Source organism: Lynx rufus, unplaced genomic scaffold (assembly GCF_022079265.1).
Source record: "Lynx rufus isolate CCGP_SWC_20201006 ecotype Redwood Valley unplaced genomic scaffold, mLynRuf1.p SCAF_4, whole genome shotgun sequence".
Lineage (NCBI taxonomy): Eukaryota > Metazoa > Chordata > Mammalia > Carnivora > Felidae > Lynx > Lynx rufus.
The window spans coordinates 97,875,727-97,896,022 of NW_025814856.1; the positions used below are offsets into that span (position 1 = coordinate 97,875,727).

The 20,296-nt window shown below is 39.2% G+C and overlaps 1 protein-coding gene and 1 pseudogene across 1 annotated transcript; both read right to left on the reverse strand.

The window, feature by feature from the left end:
• Nucleotides 1–787: 787 nt before the first annotated feature.
• Nucleotides 788–5,360, reverse strand: LOC124523415 (tubulin polyglutamylase complex subunit 2-like; annotated as a pseudogene).
• A 3,371-nt stretch (nt 5,361–8,731) lies between these two features.
• On the reverse strand, nt 8,732–12,897 carry TFPI2 (tissue factor pathway inhibitor 2). Its single transcript, XM_047096052.1, has 5 exons — nt 12,383–12,897; nt 11,897–12,079; nt 11,077–11,256; nt 9,688–9,858; nt 8,732–9,321 (listed from the first exon to the last, which is right to left on the reverse strand). The coding sequence occupies exons 1-5, from the start codon at nt 12,468–12,470 to the stop codon at nt 9,239–9,241; spliced, it is 705 nt and encodes a 234-aa protein (XP_046952008.1). The 5' UTR covers nt 12,471–12,897; the 3' UTR covers nt 8,732–9,238.
• Between the last annotated feature and the right edge of the window lie 7,399 nt (nt 12,898–20,296).

Sequence of the window (20,296 nt, forward strand, 5' to 3'; positions counted from 1 at the left end):
ACTGAGAAAAGGAGCAGAGTGAGAATTACTTATGAAAGACAAAAAGCACATATACAATTGTATCTTCAAGAATTTTAACAGGGGGGTGCCTGGGTGGCTCACTCGGTTGACGTTGGACTTCGGCTCAGGCCATGATCACACAGTTCATGGGTTCTAGCCCCGCGTCTGGCTCTGTGCTGACAGCTCAGAGCCTGGAGCCTGCTTCCAATTCTGTGTCTCCTTCTCTCTCTGCCCCTCCCCCACTCATGTTCTGTCTCTGTTTCTCTCTCAAAAATAAATAAACATAAAATGAATTTTTTAAAGAATTTTAATGGAACATGATACCCATCAAATTGAGATATCCACATTCTCTAACAAAAATAAACTAATCTGGGAAAGGGCAGCATGAAAATATTCTGATGCAGTGCTGCCCAAGAGAATTTTCTGTGATGATAATACTAGCCACATGAATACTCACAACATAACTAATGTAATTGAGGAACTGAATTTTTAATATAAACAGTCACATGTGGCTAACAGTTACCAACAGAGCAGCACCATTCTAATGCTTCGTGGGTCAAAACCAATGGTTTCTCTGGAGCCCTTCTCTAATCACTGCTGAAAAGTGTAGAGGGTTGGGAGTGGAGAGAAAGGAAAGCTCTTTACAGATCTGTTTAGCTACTTAAGTTCTGAAACTCCACAGCTCTCCAAAGCTGAGGGTAAGGAAAGGACTCTGGGGGAGACCTGAGTATGCCCTTGAACTCTTGGCTAATGCTGACAGGAGTCAAAGGCCTAGGATTTGCCTCACTCAGATGGGAAGAGGCTTGGGCCATCTGTGCATGGAAATCATCGCTGTGGAACTGGCAGGGAAGTGGGGATGCTCATTTCCAACAGGGTTTCCAGGGCTACAAGAGAATTTAGAGGTGAAGGAAGGAACTGAGGGCCCTTTCTGGCCACCTGCAGGCTGGTTGGGCTCTTTCTTTTGGGGGATTAAGGTCTTGTTCTTGCTCTTGAACACTTTGCTGCGATCCAGCTTGTTCATGAAGGAGTTGGTTTCTTCTGTGAGCTGGTTTGTGTTGTAGGTGATGGGTTTATAAATGTTGAACCATTGCTTGACTTGTGGGATGCCATAGCTGGTGAAGTCATACTGCCACTGTGGCAGGCCCAGATACATGAGGAGCAGGACATAGTAAGTGGTAAAGGTATCTGTGAGAAAATGCGAGTATAGGGGCGCCTGGGTGGCTCAGTCAGTTGGGCATCCACCTCTGGTTCAGGTCATGATCCAGCAGTTCTTGGGTTCAAGCCCCCCATCGGGCTACAGCTTGGAGCCTAGAGACTGTTTCAGTTCTGTGTCTCCCTCTCACGCTCTGCCCCTCCCCAACTCTCTCTCTCTCTCTCTCTCTCTCTCAAGAATACACATTAAAAAAAAATTAAAAGAAAAAAGAAAATGCCTGTATAACTCTCTATCTAGTAGCCAAATTTCAGCATCTTGTGCTATTGCTGGCTTCCCCCTTTTGTAGGCAAGGCAAACCTTCTCTTCCCATTGCAAGGATCCAACTCAATATCACACTGTAAGAATCAAAGTGAGGCTTCTCTGGACATTCTCACTGGCTTCAAGTGCATCAATCCTCCAGGCCTGCCAAGGTGGTGCATTAGGGAGTGAATGTATGGAAGACTGGTTGAGTCAAGTTGGCTTGGAGATGCTGTTAGGTGCCATGCTGCCCACTGGAATGGTGTGCTCGTCCAGCTTCACACTCATGTCATGTGGCAGCCACTGGTCATCAGGAAAAAATTTCTTCACATCCTCAGCATGCAGTTATTATTTTGTTCCCATGGAGAAACCCATATGATGTTCAGCAGGTGACTTTCTGTCACACCTGGGGGTGACTCTAGGCTTCAAGTGATCCCCCACAGCAGCTTCTCCAGGTGTGGCTTCCTGCGGCCTGAGGGCGGCGTCTCCAACACAGCTATGTGTCCCAGCTCCGCACTGTGAGAGCAGCAGCAGAGATGGGCTCATTTATAGTTTTTGATGTTTACATCTTCTAGTGTTCTCATTCCATTTTGCAGTTATGTGCTTCCATCTGGAATCATTTTCCTTCAGAATTCCCAATAATGTTACTTGTAGTGCAAATCTGCTGGCAGCAAATCCTCTCAGCTGTGTTTAACTGTAAACATCTTTACTTATCCTTCGATTCTGAAGGATTTTTTGCTGGATATAGAATATTGGTTTGCAGGGTTTGTTTGTTTTTCTTTAGCACTTTAAAATGTTAATCTGTCATTTTCTGACTTCCATAATTTCTGTGGAAATGTCAATCATCAGCCTTTTTGATGCTCATTTGGAGGTATTATCTCTGTTTTTCTAGGTATATGAAGATTGTCAGTTTGTTTTTAGCATTCAGAAGTTGGACTGTGATGTGCTTAGTTGGTTTTGTTTGTTTTGTTTTATTTTCTATGTGGGGTACACAGAGCTTCTTGAATGTATAGTCATGTCTTTAATTAGTTTGGGGAAATTCCTAGCCAATATTTCTTCCAATATTTCTTTTTATATGCAATATAATACTTCTTATAATACATAAAACCTTTCTTATCTCTTTGTTCAAATGTTACTGTTTTACTAAGGAAGTAGCACATGATCTGGGCTTTGGCACAAACATCATACTTTCTGCTTTCTTGTAATGAGGCTACATAATCAATTTAAAAGTTGAGAAAGTGCTAAATTAACCCAGATTTCTGACATTTTATGCAATAATGTAACATCATAATCCAACAGGCAAAGGGAAAATAAAACAACATCACTGTTTACACAAATTGGAAGAAGGTATCTCTATATTATATAACTAACAAGGAATTCTTACCCAGAATGCATAAAAAATATGTTAATTATAAAAGACACAAAGTCAAATGGAAAAATGGGAAAAGAGTATAAAGAGGCAATTTATAGAAGAATAGCCAATAAAATGTGAAAAAATAATTTTCAATCCCATTACTAATCAGATAATAAAAATGAAAACAATAATGAGGTATAACTTCTCACTTATATGAATGTCAATAAAGACATCATTGATGCACAATGTTGCAAAAACTTGAAGAAATATAAATTTGTATACATTGCTGGCTACAAGTATTTGGAGAGCAATTTGGCAAAATCTAGTAGGTTGAATGAACTTGTCTTTGACAATTTCACTTTTATGCAAATATATGTGTGTAATGAGATATGTATATAAATATTCATTATTGTTTATAATAACCAAAATTTGGGAATAAAGTAAATATCCATCAACAGGGAAATGAACACACCGTGCTATATTTATGTAATGGAATACTATAGAGTAGTAAAAATAAATGAAGCAGATCTTCATAAAACAAAATGGATTTAGAGGGTATATCCAAAACAATAGTAAAAATGCATGATGACAATGGATATATATGGTGTGACACCATATGAGTAATTTTAAAGCACATAGAACAATACTTCATGTTGCTATGAGTTATTATATTTATAATACAAGCATTAAAATATGCAGAGAATTGTGGCACCTTAATGGCTCAGGTGGTTAAGTATCTGACTTTGGCTCTGGTAATGATCTCGTGGTTCATGAGTTTGAGCCCAGCGTTGGGCTCTGTGCTGACAGCTCAGAGCCTGGAACCTGCTTCAGATTCTGTGTCTCCCTCTCCCTGCCCCTCCCCCACTCGTGCTCTGTCTCTCAAAAAATAAACATTAAAAAAATTAAAAAGAAATATGCAGAGAATGTATACACTCCAATATCAGGAGAGCAGTTACTTCTCATGAGAGAGGAAAATAGGATGAGGTGCATTTTGAATATTGAGCTCCATTAAAATAGAAAAAGCTCCTGAAACAAATCTGACATCTTTTCTAAACTGGGTCAATTATACTAGTTTTCTGTAATTTTCTGTACAGTTGAAACCTTTCATGATTAAAATTAAATTGTAAAATTTAAGCTCTATTTTTATGTTAAAAATTTTGAGCTGAGTTTAAAGGAAGTATTAACCTTTAATGAAAGAAAATGTATAAAATTTGTAAAGGTTCAACCTTAGTAATAATCCTGGAAATACCAATTAAAATAATGATGAGATATAATTTTATTATGACAAAGAAGTGAATTTATTTTTCTGCTCGTTTAAAACCCAGTGTGTTGGGCATTTGCATACATTCTTAGATTCTTAGATGGAGATAAACTGATAGAACTTTGTAATGTAATTTGTCAGCATATACTGAGAGCATTAACATGTTCATACCTCTTGACTAAGTTACTTCCACTTCAAGGGAACAGAAGAGTGGTTGTTAATTAGTGATGAAATTTTGGACTATTTTTATTCTTATCTTTATAGATACTTTTAATTTTCTATATAGTATACAGTGAGTATAATAACATATTTCAAAATCAAAATATAACCTATTAGTTTTGCATGAAAAACTTGAACACCCTAACAACAAAAATCCTAGGAAAATAACTAAATGCTATCTATCTAACTAATGCTAACTAAGTGCAACTAGGAAGTTGTATTAGATATAGCGAAGCCACAGGACAAATGATTAAACCTGGTTGAGGTAACTCAAGGAATGCCGCCAATAAGAAGATTCAGCTTACCAAGCGGTTAGTAAAGAGGGAAGGCTATTCATTTCAAAGAAAACAAAAACTTACACTGAGGCATAAAATAGTGTTCCTCAAAGTGTGGCGCAAGTGTACCTTCTAATCATCTGGAGTCATTGTCATGTACATCTTTGCTAACTCAAACCCACTAAATCAAAACCCCCAGTCATTGGGCATAGGAGCCTGCCATATAACTGGCTCCCTGGATGGTTCTCATGTGCAAAATTCGTTAATTACGTTACCAAAAAAGCCAAAGCAGTATCACATTCTTTGGAAACTGAACATAATTTAGTGCAACTGAATTGTAGCTTACTGGTGATGTTGGAATGGGGGAAATACATCTGGAGAGGAATGTCATGGCCCACTTTTAAGAAGCCTTAAATGACACACTAGGGGCTTGGGCAGTTAATATGAAGATTCAACAGCAAACATCTGAAGAGTTTAAAAGGAGTAAATCTTGATAAGATTTTTTTTCAAAAAGATTACCCTGGCATCAGTGCGGATGATTGGATAGGGAGCAGACAGGCAGGGAGGCAATTTGGGAAAATGTTTTAGTTTTCCTGGAATAAGATAAGCAGCACTAGAATAGACTTGAACAGATATACTTGGTTACCAATTGAATACTGAGTGAAGACAAAATAATTTTGGATGGTTCCAATGCCCACATTTGCTTGCCTTCATTCTAGGCTTAAAATACCTAGACGAAGAATCTCTTAAAACTACAAACTCCACTTTTCCACCTTTCCTTGTTTTTATCACAAGACCCATATTTTACTGGAGCCACTATTACAATACAGGAACAGATACTCCAAAGAACATTACGGAGTTACATCATTAGCTAAATGTCTACGAGACTGTTGGCAGAGATAGCACGTATATCTAGAGATGCTGTGATCCAGGCAGTTTTAAAGGCTCCACTGCAGTTTGTGTGCATAGAGCAGGAATGAGTGGCGGTCCAGAATAATTTTTTTTTCAATAAAAGACTATGTTATTTAAAGCCAGCCTGTTCTATTTTGTGTCTTTTTGTACCTAGAACGAGACATTCCTTTTAATCAGGCTGTCTGGTGAAACCACAGCAGTGACTTGTCTTCAGGCTGTGGCGAGAAGGAATTTCACTTAGACTGCAGGATGACCTACAACAGCTTTATATACTTCTTCATTAAAATAAAATGGCAGAGGTTTTGGCGTATTAGAAAATTGTTTTCAAAATTCCTACCCAAGCTGGACAGAAAGCTGCAGCTGTAGCTGAATGTAGACTGAGCCATCTCCTGAGGGCTTTGGCTGCAGGGGAGTTAAAGGCAGCAAATACCAAATCAAGCTTCCCTGTAGCACTCGGAATCCCCAGAATTCCCAAAGGTTCTGTACATAAGATCCTCAGAGTACATAAGACCCTTTTGCTCTGATCATTCTCAAAAACCACCAAGAGTAGTCACAAATACAGGTCTTATTCCACCAAAAACCTTTTAATGACATGCTGCATCCCATATAAAAGCTATAAAAGCATTGGCTCCTCCTCTCGCTCCTTTTAAAAAGTTCATTGGTTTGTTGGAAAACGTAAGGTATTTTTCCTGTAGGGTGGCCAACATTATGGATTTGGCTGGTTGACTTCCCCTGGTTTCTTCCAACTTGTTCCTTTATCCCCAATATTGCCTCATGAATGATAGATCTAGAGGTTTGATTAACTTCGGGTTCAATTTTTTTTCTTTCTTCAAGATTTCTTCATGGGGAGGAGGTGTGTGCTACTTCATCATATCAAGAAGCAAAGAATGTCTGTTGCCACTGAAATTATCCATGGATTCAGAGACATAAGCCTAATTCCTCCATCCTTTTGAGCCACGGCTTCGGCATCCACAGATGATCATTACCCAGATGCATACTTTCATTAGAGGTATCTTCTAACATCTTCATGCATGTATAAGGTGAGACTCTTCTATGAATAACTTTTATACACTATTTAGTTTCCCGGTGGTATAAATTTAAGGATAAATAAAAAAGGATAAATACTTTATTCTTTCTGTTAACTTATCAGTTTTCAAAGTAATGGGAGAGTGCCCTAGCAGTCTCCAAATGTGACCAAGGAGGCGTGCATGTGTGTGTAATTATTAATTCATTTTTATATATTTATATATATTGTGGTCATTATTTGTTTTGATGTTCATATTGCCTTATTTTAGATCATTGAAACGCCCTTGTTGTTACCCTCCTGTTTTTATGATATGATTCATTAGTCTTCTTTTTAAATGGTTTTTAATGTTTCTTTTATTTTTGGGAGAGAGAGAGACAGAGTCTGAGTGAGGGAGGAATAGAGAGAGAGGGATTCACAGAATCCAATGCAGGCTCTAGTCTCTGAGCTGTCAGCACAGAGCCCCATGTGGGGCTCAAACCCACACACTGTGAGATCATGACCTGAGCCAAAGTTGGATGCTTAACCAACTGAGCCACCAAGGTGCCCCTGATTCATTAGTCTTTGATAGCTTCCTCGCTATCTGGAATAAGATGGCCTAAATTCATCTTACATATTTCCAGTTCTAGACGTGGAGTTGGTGATTTCTCCTCAGAACCCTGGTAGGTGTACTTACTGCCACTGGATTATCATTGCTTCAAGGACTTTTAAATGGAAAACACTTTTATTTTTTTAAAAGAGAAAATATACTTTCAATTCATACTAATATTTGTAATTCCAATTTAAAAGTTAAAGGCTTTTTCTTAATTTCTTAATTTCATACTTCTGTCTTTTTCTCTTAACACTGAAAATCTTGACTTCTAAAGAAATATATTTTCTATATATGATAGGTTCAAAATAACAGTATCAATATTACTAATGACTACTAATCTGCATTTTCAGATTTCTTCAGAATTTATATGACCCTTAGATCATAGCCTTTAAAAGACATATAGTCAAAATACTGGCTTTGAAAGTCACCGGAAACAATTACATATTCTTTGTATAGTTATGCCACCATCTGATATTCATTTGGGTTCAATTGTTTTAGTTTATTTCTAATTGCAGAAGGAATGCTTTCTATTCTTTTTAATTTTGGTTTTAAATTATGCAGTGTTTGCATGGTATAAGATCAAAACTACATAATATCTCCATACCTGTCCCATCCTCTGTTTCCTCCTTCCTGGTATAGGCAACTATTTTTAATATACTTATGTCCTCTGTGATGTGTGTATTTTATTCATATTGTTCTAGACCCTGTTTTTTAAATGTATTCTGAGGATAAGATGATACCCATATATAGATATTTTGCTCATTTTTCATCCATAATTTCTTCAACCAATCCCCTATTGATGATTATCTGGTTTGTTTCCAGTTTTCAGTTGTTCCGAATAATACATCAATGAATGTCCTCAGGCTTATACCATTTTGTACTTTTCTCACAATACCTTTGGGATAGATTTATTTGTTTTGATTTTATTTGAGTGAGAGAGAGAGGCAGAGGGAGAGAGAGAAAGAAAGAGAAGAGAAGAGAAGAGAAGAGAGAGAGAGAGAGAGAGAGAGAGAGAGAGAGAGAGAATCTTAAGCAGGCCCCATGCTCAGCGCAGAGCCTGATAAGGGGTTTGATCCCATGACCCTGGGATCATGACCTGAGCTGAAATCAAGAGTGGGATGATCAACTGTGACCCCTGGGTCACCCAGGTCCCCTGGGCTAGAATTTTAAAAGAGGAATTGTTCAAGCAAAGGGCAAATGCATTTATAATTTTGCTAGATTAGGGGAATACTTTTAAACATATTAATCTTGCCATGAAAATGTAGGAATTAAAAAAAAAAGTCATTACAGAAAAAAAAACTGTTTAACTGGAATGATCATATTTATCAAGAATATTTCATTAGTGGAACTTAAATTATTAAATTCATGCATGCTCTCTGGTTTAATATAAATAAACACCTTGAACAGTTAAAAATTTTAACAATTTTAGTGGTCTCCAGTTTATTATGTCTTAGGAAGTAAGGTAACGATAGAATATTAAAAGCCATCTATTCTATATGTATAAACATATATATACATGTGAATGGGGATGATGGATGGAAACACAGTTAAAGAGAGAGAGAATTTTATCCCCAGAAGAAAACATTTCTGATTTTAATAAATTTGCAAACTTTTTATTCAGTCAAAAAAGTTATTTTATTATCTTTTAAATGACACAATAGAAATAGAAGTTAATCATGTCTACCTAACAGCACTTGTAATATTTTTCTCAAGTGTTGATAAATCCGCAGGTTTGTTTCCTTGGACCTAAAATATAATTCAACTTTTAAATGCAAAATGAAATGTATTTGCTGGTCCTTTTTATGATCATGTGTATTAAGACAACATGATTATACTGTCTTCTGCTTTTCAATTGCTATCACCTTCTGATTTCAGGAAGAACAACCCCAAGAACTGGGTGAGTCATATTTGCTTTTATATCTTACGCACAGTAAGAATTCAACCTCATATAGGTGAACAGTAAATTAAAAATAATAGATTCACATTTGAATAGCAGCTGGTTATGTATAAAAATATACAAAAAAGTAACCTGTAGCAATAAAAACTGGCAAGTAAATCATTAATGATTCATTTACCCATGTTATCATATTATTATTCAGATATAACCGTAAAGGCAGTAGCATTCACAAAATGAAATATAGAAAAAAAAAGTTAAAATTGCCTCTTCCAAATCTTCAGCCGTCTGTTAGCAAAGAAAAGTTTTGGCATCTTCTTATTCTTTTCCTTCTTCAAAGCTAAAGTCAACAAAGTAAAAATAAATATCATATATCTCCAGCCCATACACTCACTTTAAATCAACAGTGCCGACATGCTTACCAGCTCACCTCAACTGTTTTTAATGATTATAAAGTCAGTTTTACTCACTATCCACTGAAGTTAGTAACTTTCTACCTTTAAAATGCAAGGATACAGCTACTGTCTATTGTAGCTAGACAGCATTAGCATTTGACAAAACTGACCAGTACTAAAATGCTATTTATGTAGAAGTAGTCTTGAAATGTCAATATGCTATTAGGAAAATGGATACATAAAAATATAAATTTGCTTATAAATTATTTATAAAATTAGTTTAAAAATGGAATGAAGAAAAAAATCACTACCTTTTACACAAACATGTTTGCAGTCCTTCATGTTAATAAAGTTATTCTCATTCCCTCCACAGCCAGTATAGGTGAAGGCCTCACAAGCTTTGTGTCTCGGATTAAAATAATAGCGAGTCACGTTAGCCGAGCATAGTCCTTCATCTTTTGGACTATAGCAAAATGATGGACCTTTATAAAAAAAGAAAATAAAATTAGAAATGCAGTAATACCAGAATTAATAAGCTGTGATTACTGAAGTAACTGAAGAAAATCTAATCCCATAGAAGCTTCATTCTGAATCCAAAATATCATACTAAACCATTTAAAAAGCGTGTCTCAATTTTCAAGAAAGCTTACATGCTATACTTTGCTAAATCTAAAATTTTCATAAACTGGAGAGAATTTCTTCTGAAGCTATGTCGTTGTATCATTTGAACGTGTAAAAAAATTAAACCCAGAGAACAGATATGGTCTGGTAGAAATGGGCTATGTTTCAAGGGCTGATATATGTCATGCTTTAGTAAAGTTTCTTGTGTTGGTAGGTTTATTTTAAATGTTTTTATCAGCTCTCCTTCCACTATTAATCAAGAATGCATGTATCTATTTCCCAAGTAGCCACTGGAACATTTACATTTACACAAAAAATTTAAGGAAACACCAGCAACCACCATCTGTCCATTACTCAAGATTTTACATTTTGAACACAGCAAATAGCTATAGAGCTCCCTCAAATCTCTGCCAAAGCAAGTTTTCCTTGTTTGTTAAGTTTGTATATATTTGTGTATGTCTGCTATGCCGAGGGAAAATGCCTGTATTGTCTCTCTCTACAAAAATGCTGCCCTAGTAACACATCATTTTTAGGGAGTGAGGGGGTGAGGATGTAGGTAAGAACAAAGAAGGGTAACAAAGAAGGATAGAAATCTCTTTGTCCTGCAATTTGCAATTACTAAAGGATACAGAAATCTAGCCAAAAACTTTAGATAGTAATTTTGAGTTTCACCATCTTAAGTCTGTATATATTCCACTGTCTCCTATAATAAGTGATTCCAAACCTGAGGTCCCGACATTCAGAATACTGTAATTTTTATGTGTAAATTAAGTAGATAAGAAATAGTTCTAAAGAAACAATCCAGAAGAGGAAGCAAAAACTAAAATCATGCATGGCTTTGTGACTTTCCAGCCCTGAGAACTTGGCAAGTCATGAACTTCTGGTAGCCTGTCCTCTCATATGTAAAAATGGAAATAATTCTACTTCCTCACAGGGCAATTGTGTGAAGATCGATATCATACTATATGTGAAATCACCAGAACACAAGCCATGTGAATTCCACATCAAATTGTTGATTTTTTTACTCCTAAAGTCTTAATAAAGAAACAAAATAGAAACACCATAAAAGTAGTATTTACTTTTTTTTGGTGCACAGAAGCCCATACAGGTAGCCTCATCTGGGAACCTGTTCTCATTGCTGTGACACCCGCCAGATAGGAATTTTTCACATGTCATGGAACTGAGATTGAAGAAATACTGTTCTCTGGGCTCTCCACACTGCCCCTCACTGACTTCCAACCTGCAAATTTTGGGAACTTCTAGGAAAAGGAGGGCATAAAACAGTGTTAGTCAAAAATTATCTTAGTATTACATCAAAACTTTACTATATTTTCAGAAACAACTGGGGAGAAAACAGCATCACATTTAGTATTGGGATAGTAAATCCCCAAGAGACTTTTCATTAATCCAGTTATTTTAGCTTTTTTTTTTTTTTTTTTTTTTTTGTAACAGTGGCTCCAGACCTGAGTCAGCCAAACGTAGTGGGAATTCTCTGTTCTCACAGGGTGTTCTGATTTTTCTACACATGAAGTTAATTAAACTTATTCACACGGATGGGTATTTTCCTTTGGCTTACTTCCCTGAATTGCAAAGTCCCATGTTCTGTTACTGGCCTTAACAGATACAATAAATATAATTAAAGTAAAATAGAAAACATTACCATGAATCTCCACAATATCCCTGTACTAAGCCAAAACATGTTTGGGCATCCAGGGACAAAAGGAAAATTTATAGTTAGCTAAATCATACTTTAATAATAAAATCCGGTGAAAGTATTTCAGATTGATGGATGATCGACATGAGGAAACAGTGTCTTCAAGGAGGCATAAAATTAAATTACCACCAGCCCTTCCCTGCAAGGAGCGCGCAAGAGTTCTGAGCTTGCGTGCAACAACTTACTCTCTATCCTCCAGCAAGCTTCATCGCAGGCCTCCCAAGTTTCGAAATTGTTGTCGTTGCCCTCGCAGCCCCCGTACATGAACTTGCGGCAGCTCTGTGTGTACCTGTCGTAGTAGTAACTGGGGATCCGGGCTCGGCAGGGCCCTTCGTCCGGGGGCAGGAGGCAGATCTCCGCATTGTTTCCTACAGGAGGGTCAAAAGGAGAGCCTGAGAGAGGGAAGGAGGTCAGCCACGTCTCCCGTCTCCCGGGAAGGTAGAGGCTTCCCGGGGGAGTTCTGTTCCGAGCAGAGGGGGGGTTTGCAGGAGAGAAAGTACAAACTTCGGCGGGAGTGCCTCTTCCCACGGCTCTAGACTCCCTGTGCGGCAGGGGCCCGGGGAAATCCGGGTGGAGAGGGCGGGTGCTGGGGGCCCCACTGCCGCAGCGCCCTCACTGCCTACCTCAGCGGAAGCCCGGCGCAAAGAGGGGGATCCCAGACCAGCCCATACCTGGTGCCTCCTGAACACCATCTCCCAGCACGGTCCCCATCAGGAGCAACGGCAGAAGTAACAGCCCGAGAGGTCCAGTAGGGTCCATGGTGTCCGGTTCAATTGGCCCTCGGGGCGAGGCGTTCCTTGAAAGTCCCGTTGGAAAAGGGTGCACAGAGTCCAGCCTCTAGGCGGCCTGGTTGCCGACGTGCTGGGTGCTTGCTTTATGTAGTAGGGTGAGCCGCCTCCGACCCCGGACGGGGCGGAGCGTGCCTATGCGGAGCCTGGAAGGGAGGCTGATTCATGCCCTACTGGGCTGTGTGACCCGCCACAGCAGGGCGCTGGAAAGTGTGCGGGGGAGAGGAATTCCCCACCAGGTTGAACCTGCCTCTCCCAAACTTTCTCTCGCGGCCTGGCGGGGGTAGCCAGATGTGGCATTGTGTCAGTGATGGGAAGTCGGCAAGCTAGAGGGAAATGACCTGGGGGTGATTGCACAAGGTTCCAACTTGCAGCATCACCCTGAAGCCTGAGTCCATGTTCTGAAAGCTCGAAATCCAAGTACTGCAAGGGCAGAAAGAGAGTGTGAAATTCTTTGGGCTGAGGGGAGCCTGGCTCATTGCAATAGATTCCTTCATTAGATTAGAAATTTGAGTATGTATATTTATTTACACATTTCAGTCAAGATCTAATCTCCATTTAATAAAAGGCTCATAATATCTCAAGTGTACAGCACTATTCCAAATCAAGAATTCGAACATTTACAGCACCCCACAGCATTCTCTCATACCCTTTCCCAGTCAGTCCTTCCCATCCCAGGCAGGGGCAACCACTTCTGATCCCCAGAGGTCTGTTTTGCCTGTTCTTCAATCACATGCAAATGGAATCCTAAAGTATGTACGTTATAAAGTTTTGTACTTCTTTGGCTCCACTACTGTTTTTTTTTTCAATATATGAAATTTATTGTCAAATTAGTTTCCATACAACACCCAGTGCTCATCCCAAAAGGTGCCCTCCTCAATACCCATCACCCACCCGCCCCTCCCTCCCACCCCCCATCAACCCTCAGTTTGTTCTCAGTTTTTAAGAGTCTCTTATGCTTTGGCTCTCTCCCACTCTAACCTCTTTTTTTTTTTCCTTCCCCTCTCCCATGGTCTTCTGGTAAGTTTCTCAGGATCCACATAAGAGTGAAAACATATAGTATCTGTCTTTCTCTGTATGGCTTATTTCACTTAGCATCACACTCTCCAGTTCCATCCATGTTGCTACAAAGGGCCATATTTCATTCTTTCTCATTGCCAAGTAGTATTCCATTGCATATATAAACCACAATTTCTTTATCCATTCATCAGTTGATGGACATGTAGGCTCTTTCCATAATTTGGCTATTGTTGAGAGTGCTGCTATGAACATTGGGGTACAAGTGCCCCTATGCATCAGTACTCCTGTATCCCTTGGGTAAATTCCTAGCAGTGCTATTGCTGGGTCATAGGGTAGGTCTATTTTTAATTTTTTGAGGAACCTCCACACTGTTTTCCAGAGTGGCTGCACCAATTTGCATTCCCACCAACAGTGCAAGAGGGTTCCCGTTTCTCCACCTCCTCTCCAGCATCTATAGTCTCCTGATTTGTTCATTTTGGCCACTCTGGCGTGAGGTGGTATCTGAGTGTGGTTTTGATTTGTATTTCCCTGATAAGGAGCGACGTTGAGCATCTTTTCATGTGCCTGTTGGCCATCCGGATTCCACTACTGTTTTTAAGACACACCATGTTATTGATAGTTCATTCCTTTTAAATGCTGAGTCCATTCTTTTTTTAAAAATTTTTTTTTAATGTTTATTTATTTTGGGGACAGAGAGAGACAGAGCATGAACGGGGGAGGGGCAGAGAGAGAGGGAGACACAGAATCGGAAACAGGCTCCAGGCTCTGAGCCATCAGCCCAGAGCCTGACGCGGGGCTCGAACTCACGGACCGCGAGATCGTGACCTGGCTGAAGTCGGACGCTTAACCGACTGCGCCACCCAGGCGCCCCAATGCTGAGTCCATTCTTCCAATGTTTGAATATATTACAGATGTCCTGTTAGTGGACAATTGTGTTGTTTCTAGTTTGGGACTGTTAGGAATAAAGCTACTTTGTGTGCACACACAGCTTTTGTTACTCTCGGGTAAAATATTTATGAATGTTAAAAACTGCCACTTTTCCAAATTGATTATACCATTTTATACCCCCCCCCCCAGCCACGTGTAAGTATTGTAGCTATGTTTTTTGAGCTGGAACATCGAAGTCCAAAGAGAAGTGGGCTTAGGGGATCACAGATTCGCCCCTTCCTGCACATTTCCTAATTGTCAGTGCATCTTTATTAAAGTTCACTGCTCCTTAACATGTTAGCCCCAGTCTAACCTTTTATTTACACAAAACAAATTATTCACATTCGGTTTTCACATAAAACGTTAAAGATATTTTTGGAGAATATTTTAATGGGTTCTCTTGATGAATGTGTCTTCCCTTCCTCCCCTTTTTCCTCTTGTTGTATTTAATATTTTCAAGAGAATAATTATTCCTGGCTTCTCCTGAGGGTCTGGACGGAGTTTACGGGAGTTCTCTTCCAAGTTTCTGAGAAACACTATGCTCACACTTAACAGTCTGGGACATTTTGCACACTATATCCCTCGTGCCAGTTTTCATTTATCCTGATGTCACAGCATAGGATCATATTCTTAAGAAAACTAGCCTCTTCTGGAAATATTCAGTGTTACTGATGCTGTCAGATTACCAAATATCTGTGATTAAGACTGACAGTCCAAGATATAAAGATAAATGTTTAACAACCAGCTCTCAGGAAGGGGAATACCGGGAGAGGGTGGGCGGGGGGTGGTGTTTTTGGTGTGTATAGTTTACTGATTTCCATGGTATAAATGCTCCCATCATGGCCAGTTTCAGACTACCAGAGTTGGAAATAGATAGGTACAGTCAACCCACCAGAGCCAGTGTGAACTGGCTTTAGCACACCAACTACTGAAATAGCCAGCTGGTTTGGGAAAAAGACACATTCCTAGGAGAAGCAGATTAGACCCTCTCTGTACCTCTCAAATGTTAATAGGAGACGGAAATTTTACCAAACAGCCAGTATCACATCCAGGGGAAATTCAACTTCAAATCTATCTATTTTCATTCTTCTGAGTATGATTACATATATCTCACACGTGGACTAAACTAAATTGAAGGACTGATTCAGACTTGTCATTCAGCAATGGTTGTTGTCACGTCTGTTCTTTGTTCTCAGGTGCTGGTACTTTTTGATCATCTTTTGCTTCATATAAAATGAGGAATCTTTTGGATTCGGGCAGATTGTTTTGGGAAATTGCATGCTGCAATGGGAAAATGAATTTTATTCCTTGCTCCTTCAGACAAGTCACATAAACTCTCTGAGCCTCAGTTTCCTTATCTGTAAAATGGGTAAAATGACTATTCTTGTTTACATGTGTGTTATAAGGATTAAAAGGCAAGTGCGTAGGCACGCAAAGAGATGTGCTTCAGCTTCTCACACACAGGCCCAGACTCCCATTGAAAACCTTGGCACAAAACTTTAAGATCGAGTATCAACCATAATCAGGAAACAGCAACATGATGAGACAAACAGCAATACAATCAGAAAACTGGCCTTGTAAGACTGAAACCTGTGACATTGTTCCCACCAGCTCTCCTCTTGGCTGAGTTCAGAGGCTACCCCTCTGCCTGGGAAGGTGTCACACAATCAGGCATCTATCCATGATGGTTTCTTCTGGGGAAATGAGCCTCAGGATTCTTTCAGCCAGAGCAGTGTACTTAGTCCTGCTAAGTACTCAGACATGCTGTGTTACAAACACATGGAGGGGAAGGGGAAAGGGCCAAAACCAGGCTTTTCACCCCTCTGTGGTGTAGAGTCTGTGGACACAGGTCAAAATTCGAGTTCAGAGGTATTCTAGAAATGTTAATTTCCTTCCTTTATTCTGTGTGCTGTAGGGTGCATCTCTTATTTTTTTTTTAAGTTTATTTATTTATTTTGAGAGAGAGAGAGAGAGAGAGAGAGCAAGCAACAAGCAGAGAAGGGGCAGAGTGAGAGGGAGAGAAAGAATCCCAAGCAGCCTCCATGCTATCAGCAAGGCCCTACTCAGGGCAGGGCTCAATCTCACAACCTTGAGATCATGACCTGAGCCACAATTAAGAGTCAGATGTTTAACTGAATGAGCCACCCAGGCGCCCCATAGGATGCATCTTTAACACCCCTGTGACCACTGAGCAGAGACAGGGAAGGAGAATTGAACAAGTGAAGACAGGTAGAAGTTTGAGATTTTCAAGCCAGGTTATCAGGAAGGAAATTACTCCTCTTAATTGCAAAACACTTCAGTATTTTTATATCCATGAAAAAGATACCTTCCAATATAAGGGGAATCTAAATTTCCTGGGACTACTTTAAATTAATGAATTTATACTTAGGACCATGTGGAAGGGCCAAATGACTACTACAATCAGCCTCCATAGGGACGTCATATTACTTCTATATCCTTAAACTAGTATCTAGGCCAAGGGTTACCACATAGCAAAGGAAAAGAATTCCTTTATCCAAAGTCAACAGGAAGTGCAAGGCTGGAGGGAACTGGGAAGAACAGTCACCCAAATTGATTTGTCATTGTTACACCAAGTAATAGCTTTAGTAGCTGTGGCCAAAAAGTAGAGGTTCAAAATAGTTTGGAGTTCTGTAAAATAAGGCATGGAATTCTTATCATTTGAATGCTAAAGGAACTATCAATATCATCTATTCCACTATTTTCACTTCACAGAATTATAAATTGAGACCTGGAGAGAGAAAATGGCTGGTCATGTTTATTTACCTTAGTTGTTGGCAGAGACTAGAATCCAAGTTCTGATACGCAGCCCTGTATTCTTTCTAAGCCCATACATGGGCTCTTTCTACTGTACAAGGCATTGGAGGAAAACACTAAAAACCAGAATTGAAGCACATAGAAGCTACAGTGACTTCAGGAGCAACTGTGCATGTGTCAGATCCTTGCTTCTGTTCTTTCTCACCACCACCACCACCCCCGACCCCGTAAAAAATGGATATGAAGTTGATTTGGAACACATTAGCTCCTAGAATTCCCAGTCCTGAAGTATGATGTTCTGTCTTTTGAGAGCCACACATGCTTGGACTGTCATCATGAATTTTAGGAAAGGATTGAGGCAGATGGTCCTCCTCTCTGTCAGACACCTTAGAGAGAGGTGGCATGGTTAGCTCATGAAGGAATGAGGAGAATTAATTGAGTCCAGTGATTTGGGGGATATGTATTATATAACATAGTCACTTAAGGAATTACACTGATAACTCCTTAGTAAACAAAATTCTTGCTGCCTTTTAGCTTAAGCCCTCACAAAATAAAATCTGAAATGAATCCAGCTGGCTCTAACAAGAAGTTTACACATTTGATAAGAAAGGCAGTTAATCTTTTCTGAGAGATTAGGGATCACGAGGATTTTGTTAAAGTTTAGGCAACTCCTCCACCAAGAAGGCGTTTTTCTCGCGAGTTGGACCACATACGAAATGTTTACTCTATTGCGCCCTCTGTCGGACATAGAGTGCATCTGTGAGTCTTCTATAATAAGATGGAGCCACATAAGCGGATGAGACCTTCCTATGCCTAATTTTATTATTCTTGTTCTCCTTAGGGAGAACGAGATAATGGAGTATTTAATATGTCTTGTACCATGGTCATTTTTTCATTCACCTATTTTTAAAATAAGCAGAATTAATATTTAACATGTGCCAAACCTTGTGCTAGGTGTTTGGGATACAAAGACGAACACATTAGGGATCTCATAGCATAATAGGGTAGACAGATGAATATCACATAACCAAATTGCAATATAGTATTTTTGGTACAATATTGAATTATGTACTAGGTTTTATGGGATCATAGAGGAGGAAATAACATTTTAGCAAGAGCTCAATTCAAAATAATAGGCAATCCATATAAACATATCTAACATTGTATCTTCTATGCCTATGGGACACAGAGACTCATTCTTTCAACAGCTAGCTTTTTTGGTTGGTTTTTAAAGATGCTGTGGCTCTAGCAAAGCGTTGCCTTCTGTAGGAAGGTAGAATCTCAGAAACCCCCTTTCTCTTCTACCCAGATGTATGTTCCCTCAGCTATCATGCCTATCTAGGAGGCAGACCATCTTTTCTCTTGCTCAGGGTGCTACATATTTAACTATGTAGGGCATCTAGAAGGTTGGGACAAATTTGGGACTATTTCATCCAAGATGTTTCAGGCACAGTACAGTCTCACCATCTGTCCAAAACTCTAGCCTGGGCTACCAATCCATCAGAGAGTGGCATGTCAGGAAGTGGGGAAGACAGAGAAAATTGTCTCTAACTCCTGAATATCATGTGGGAACCTCAATAGCAATAACTATAATGATGAATGTGATGTTTATTGAGAGTATACATTGTATTTTGCATACATTAGCTCATTAAATCTCCCACAGTAACCACTGAGGGAAATGCTTCATTCTCCTCACTCTGCAAATGAGCACTGAAACTTCAGGTGAATATGTGTGTTGGCCAAAGCTATACAGCTAGCTCAGGCAGTCTGAATCCCGATCCCGTGTTCTTACTCACTGTGTGCACTTTTCTTTTTCTTACATAGTAGTGGGGACCCATGTCAGGCTTATCATATATAACACTTCCTCATGACCTTAGTTCAGTACCTGGGCAAGTTTATCTCAGATTTCCTTTTTACTCAAACATAAAGTTTATCACTGAAAACAAATAGATTACTTTAAATACAAATAGATACAATTTAAATACATTGCTGTAATGCTCCAAGAGAAACATCTGCCAAAGTTAGTAATCAGATTAGAGGATTGAGAGAGTTAATCACTAAAGTCCTTATTTTAAGGGTTATATTTAGCAGAAAGTAATGGACCTTGACCTTTCTAGTATAAAGACACTCTTTCTTACAAAAATATTGTCATTTTTATGCTCTAACCCAAATCTCATGTTAGTTACACATTACTTACTAAAATGCCATAAACCCTTCAAATGTTCATTTGTTCTGGTTTTGTGTGGAAAAGCTTTTGTATCTTAAATCACACAGGAAGGACAACCTGCCATTTGGGGGTGGGGGGAGGCGGTAGTTGCAGCTTGAAAGGGCAATACATCTCCTAAGACTCTTACTAATTTTTTTTTTCTTTCTTGACTATTAGCCAAGGAAAACACTGAGTCAAACTGAAAGGTCTGTATTAGGAGGGAGTTGAGTAGAGTGGCACGGACCAGGTCTACTGAAGGAGCCAGAGAAGTGTGAGTTGTTCCTACAGGTCAATGGGATCTCCGGCATTCTCTGTCTTCCTGTCTCTTACAATAGAAGTTATGCCCTGGTCCAATCAGACACCAGCCCCTTAGCAACTGCTCTGGGTCTTTTCCCCTCTTGCCTTCTCAAGGACTTGACTCCTGTCACTTTTCTGTAACAACGGTGCTTCATCCCAGACTGTTTTCATCCTAAACTTAAAGTTCATATTTAACTCTCTATCCCTTTTCAGTTAGAGCCTTATTTCACTGCTTCCTTTTCCAGCAAAACTTACCAGAAATGTTTTCTTCACTATCTGCTCCAATTCCTTATCTTCCTTTCTTTCCACATTGCACTCCAATTAAACTTCCATTTCGGGAAGAAGAAGAACAGGAAGTACTCCTGTCAAGGGCACTTCATTATGTTTCCACATCTTACTGGACCTCTCAATTCATATGACAACCAAAACAGCTGCCCCTAAGGTCACCAAGGACCACATTTTTCCATCTACCTTTTGTCTCAACAATGTTTAACAATTTCAAATCTTTCCTCATCCTTGAAATGCTTTTCTTTTAGTTTTTATGACACCACATTCTCTGGTTTTCCCCTATT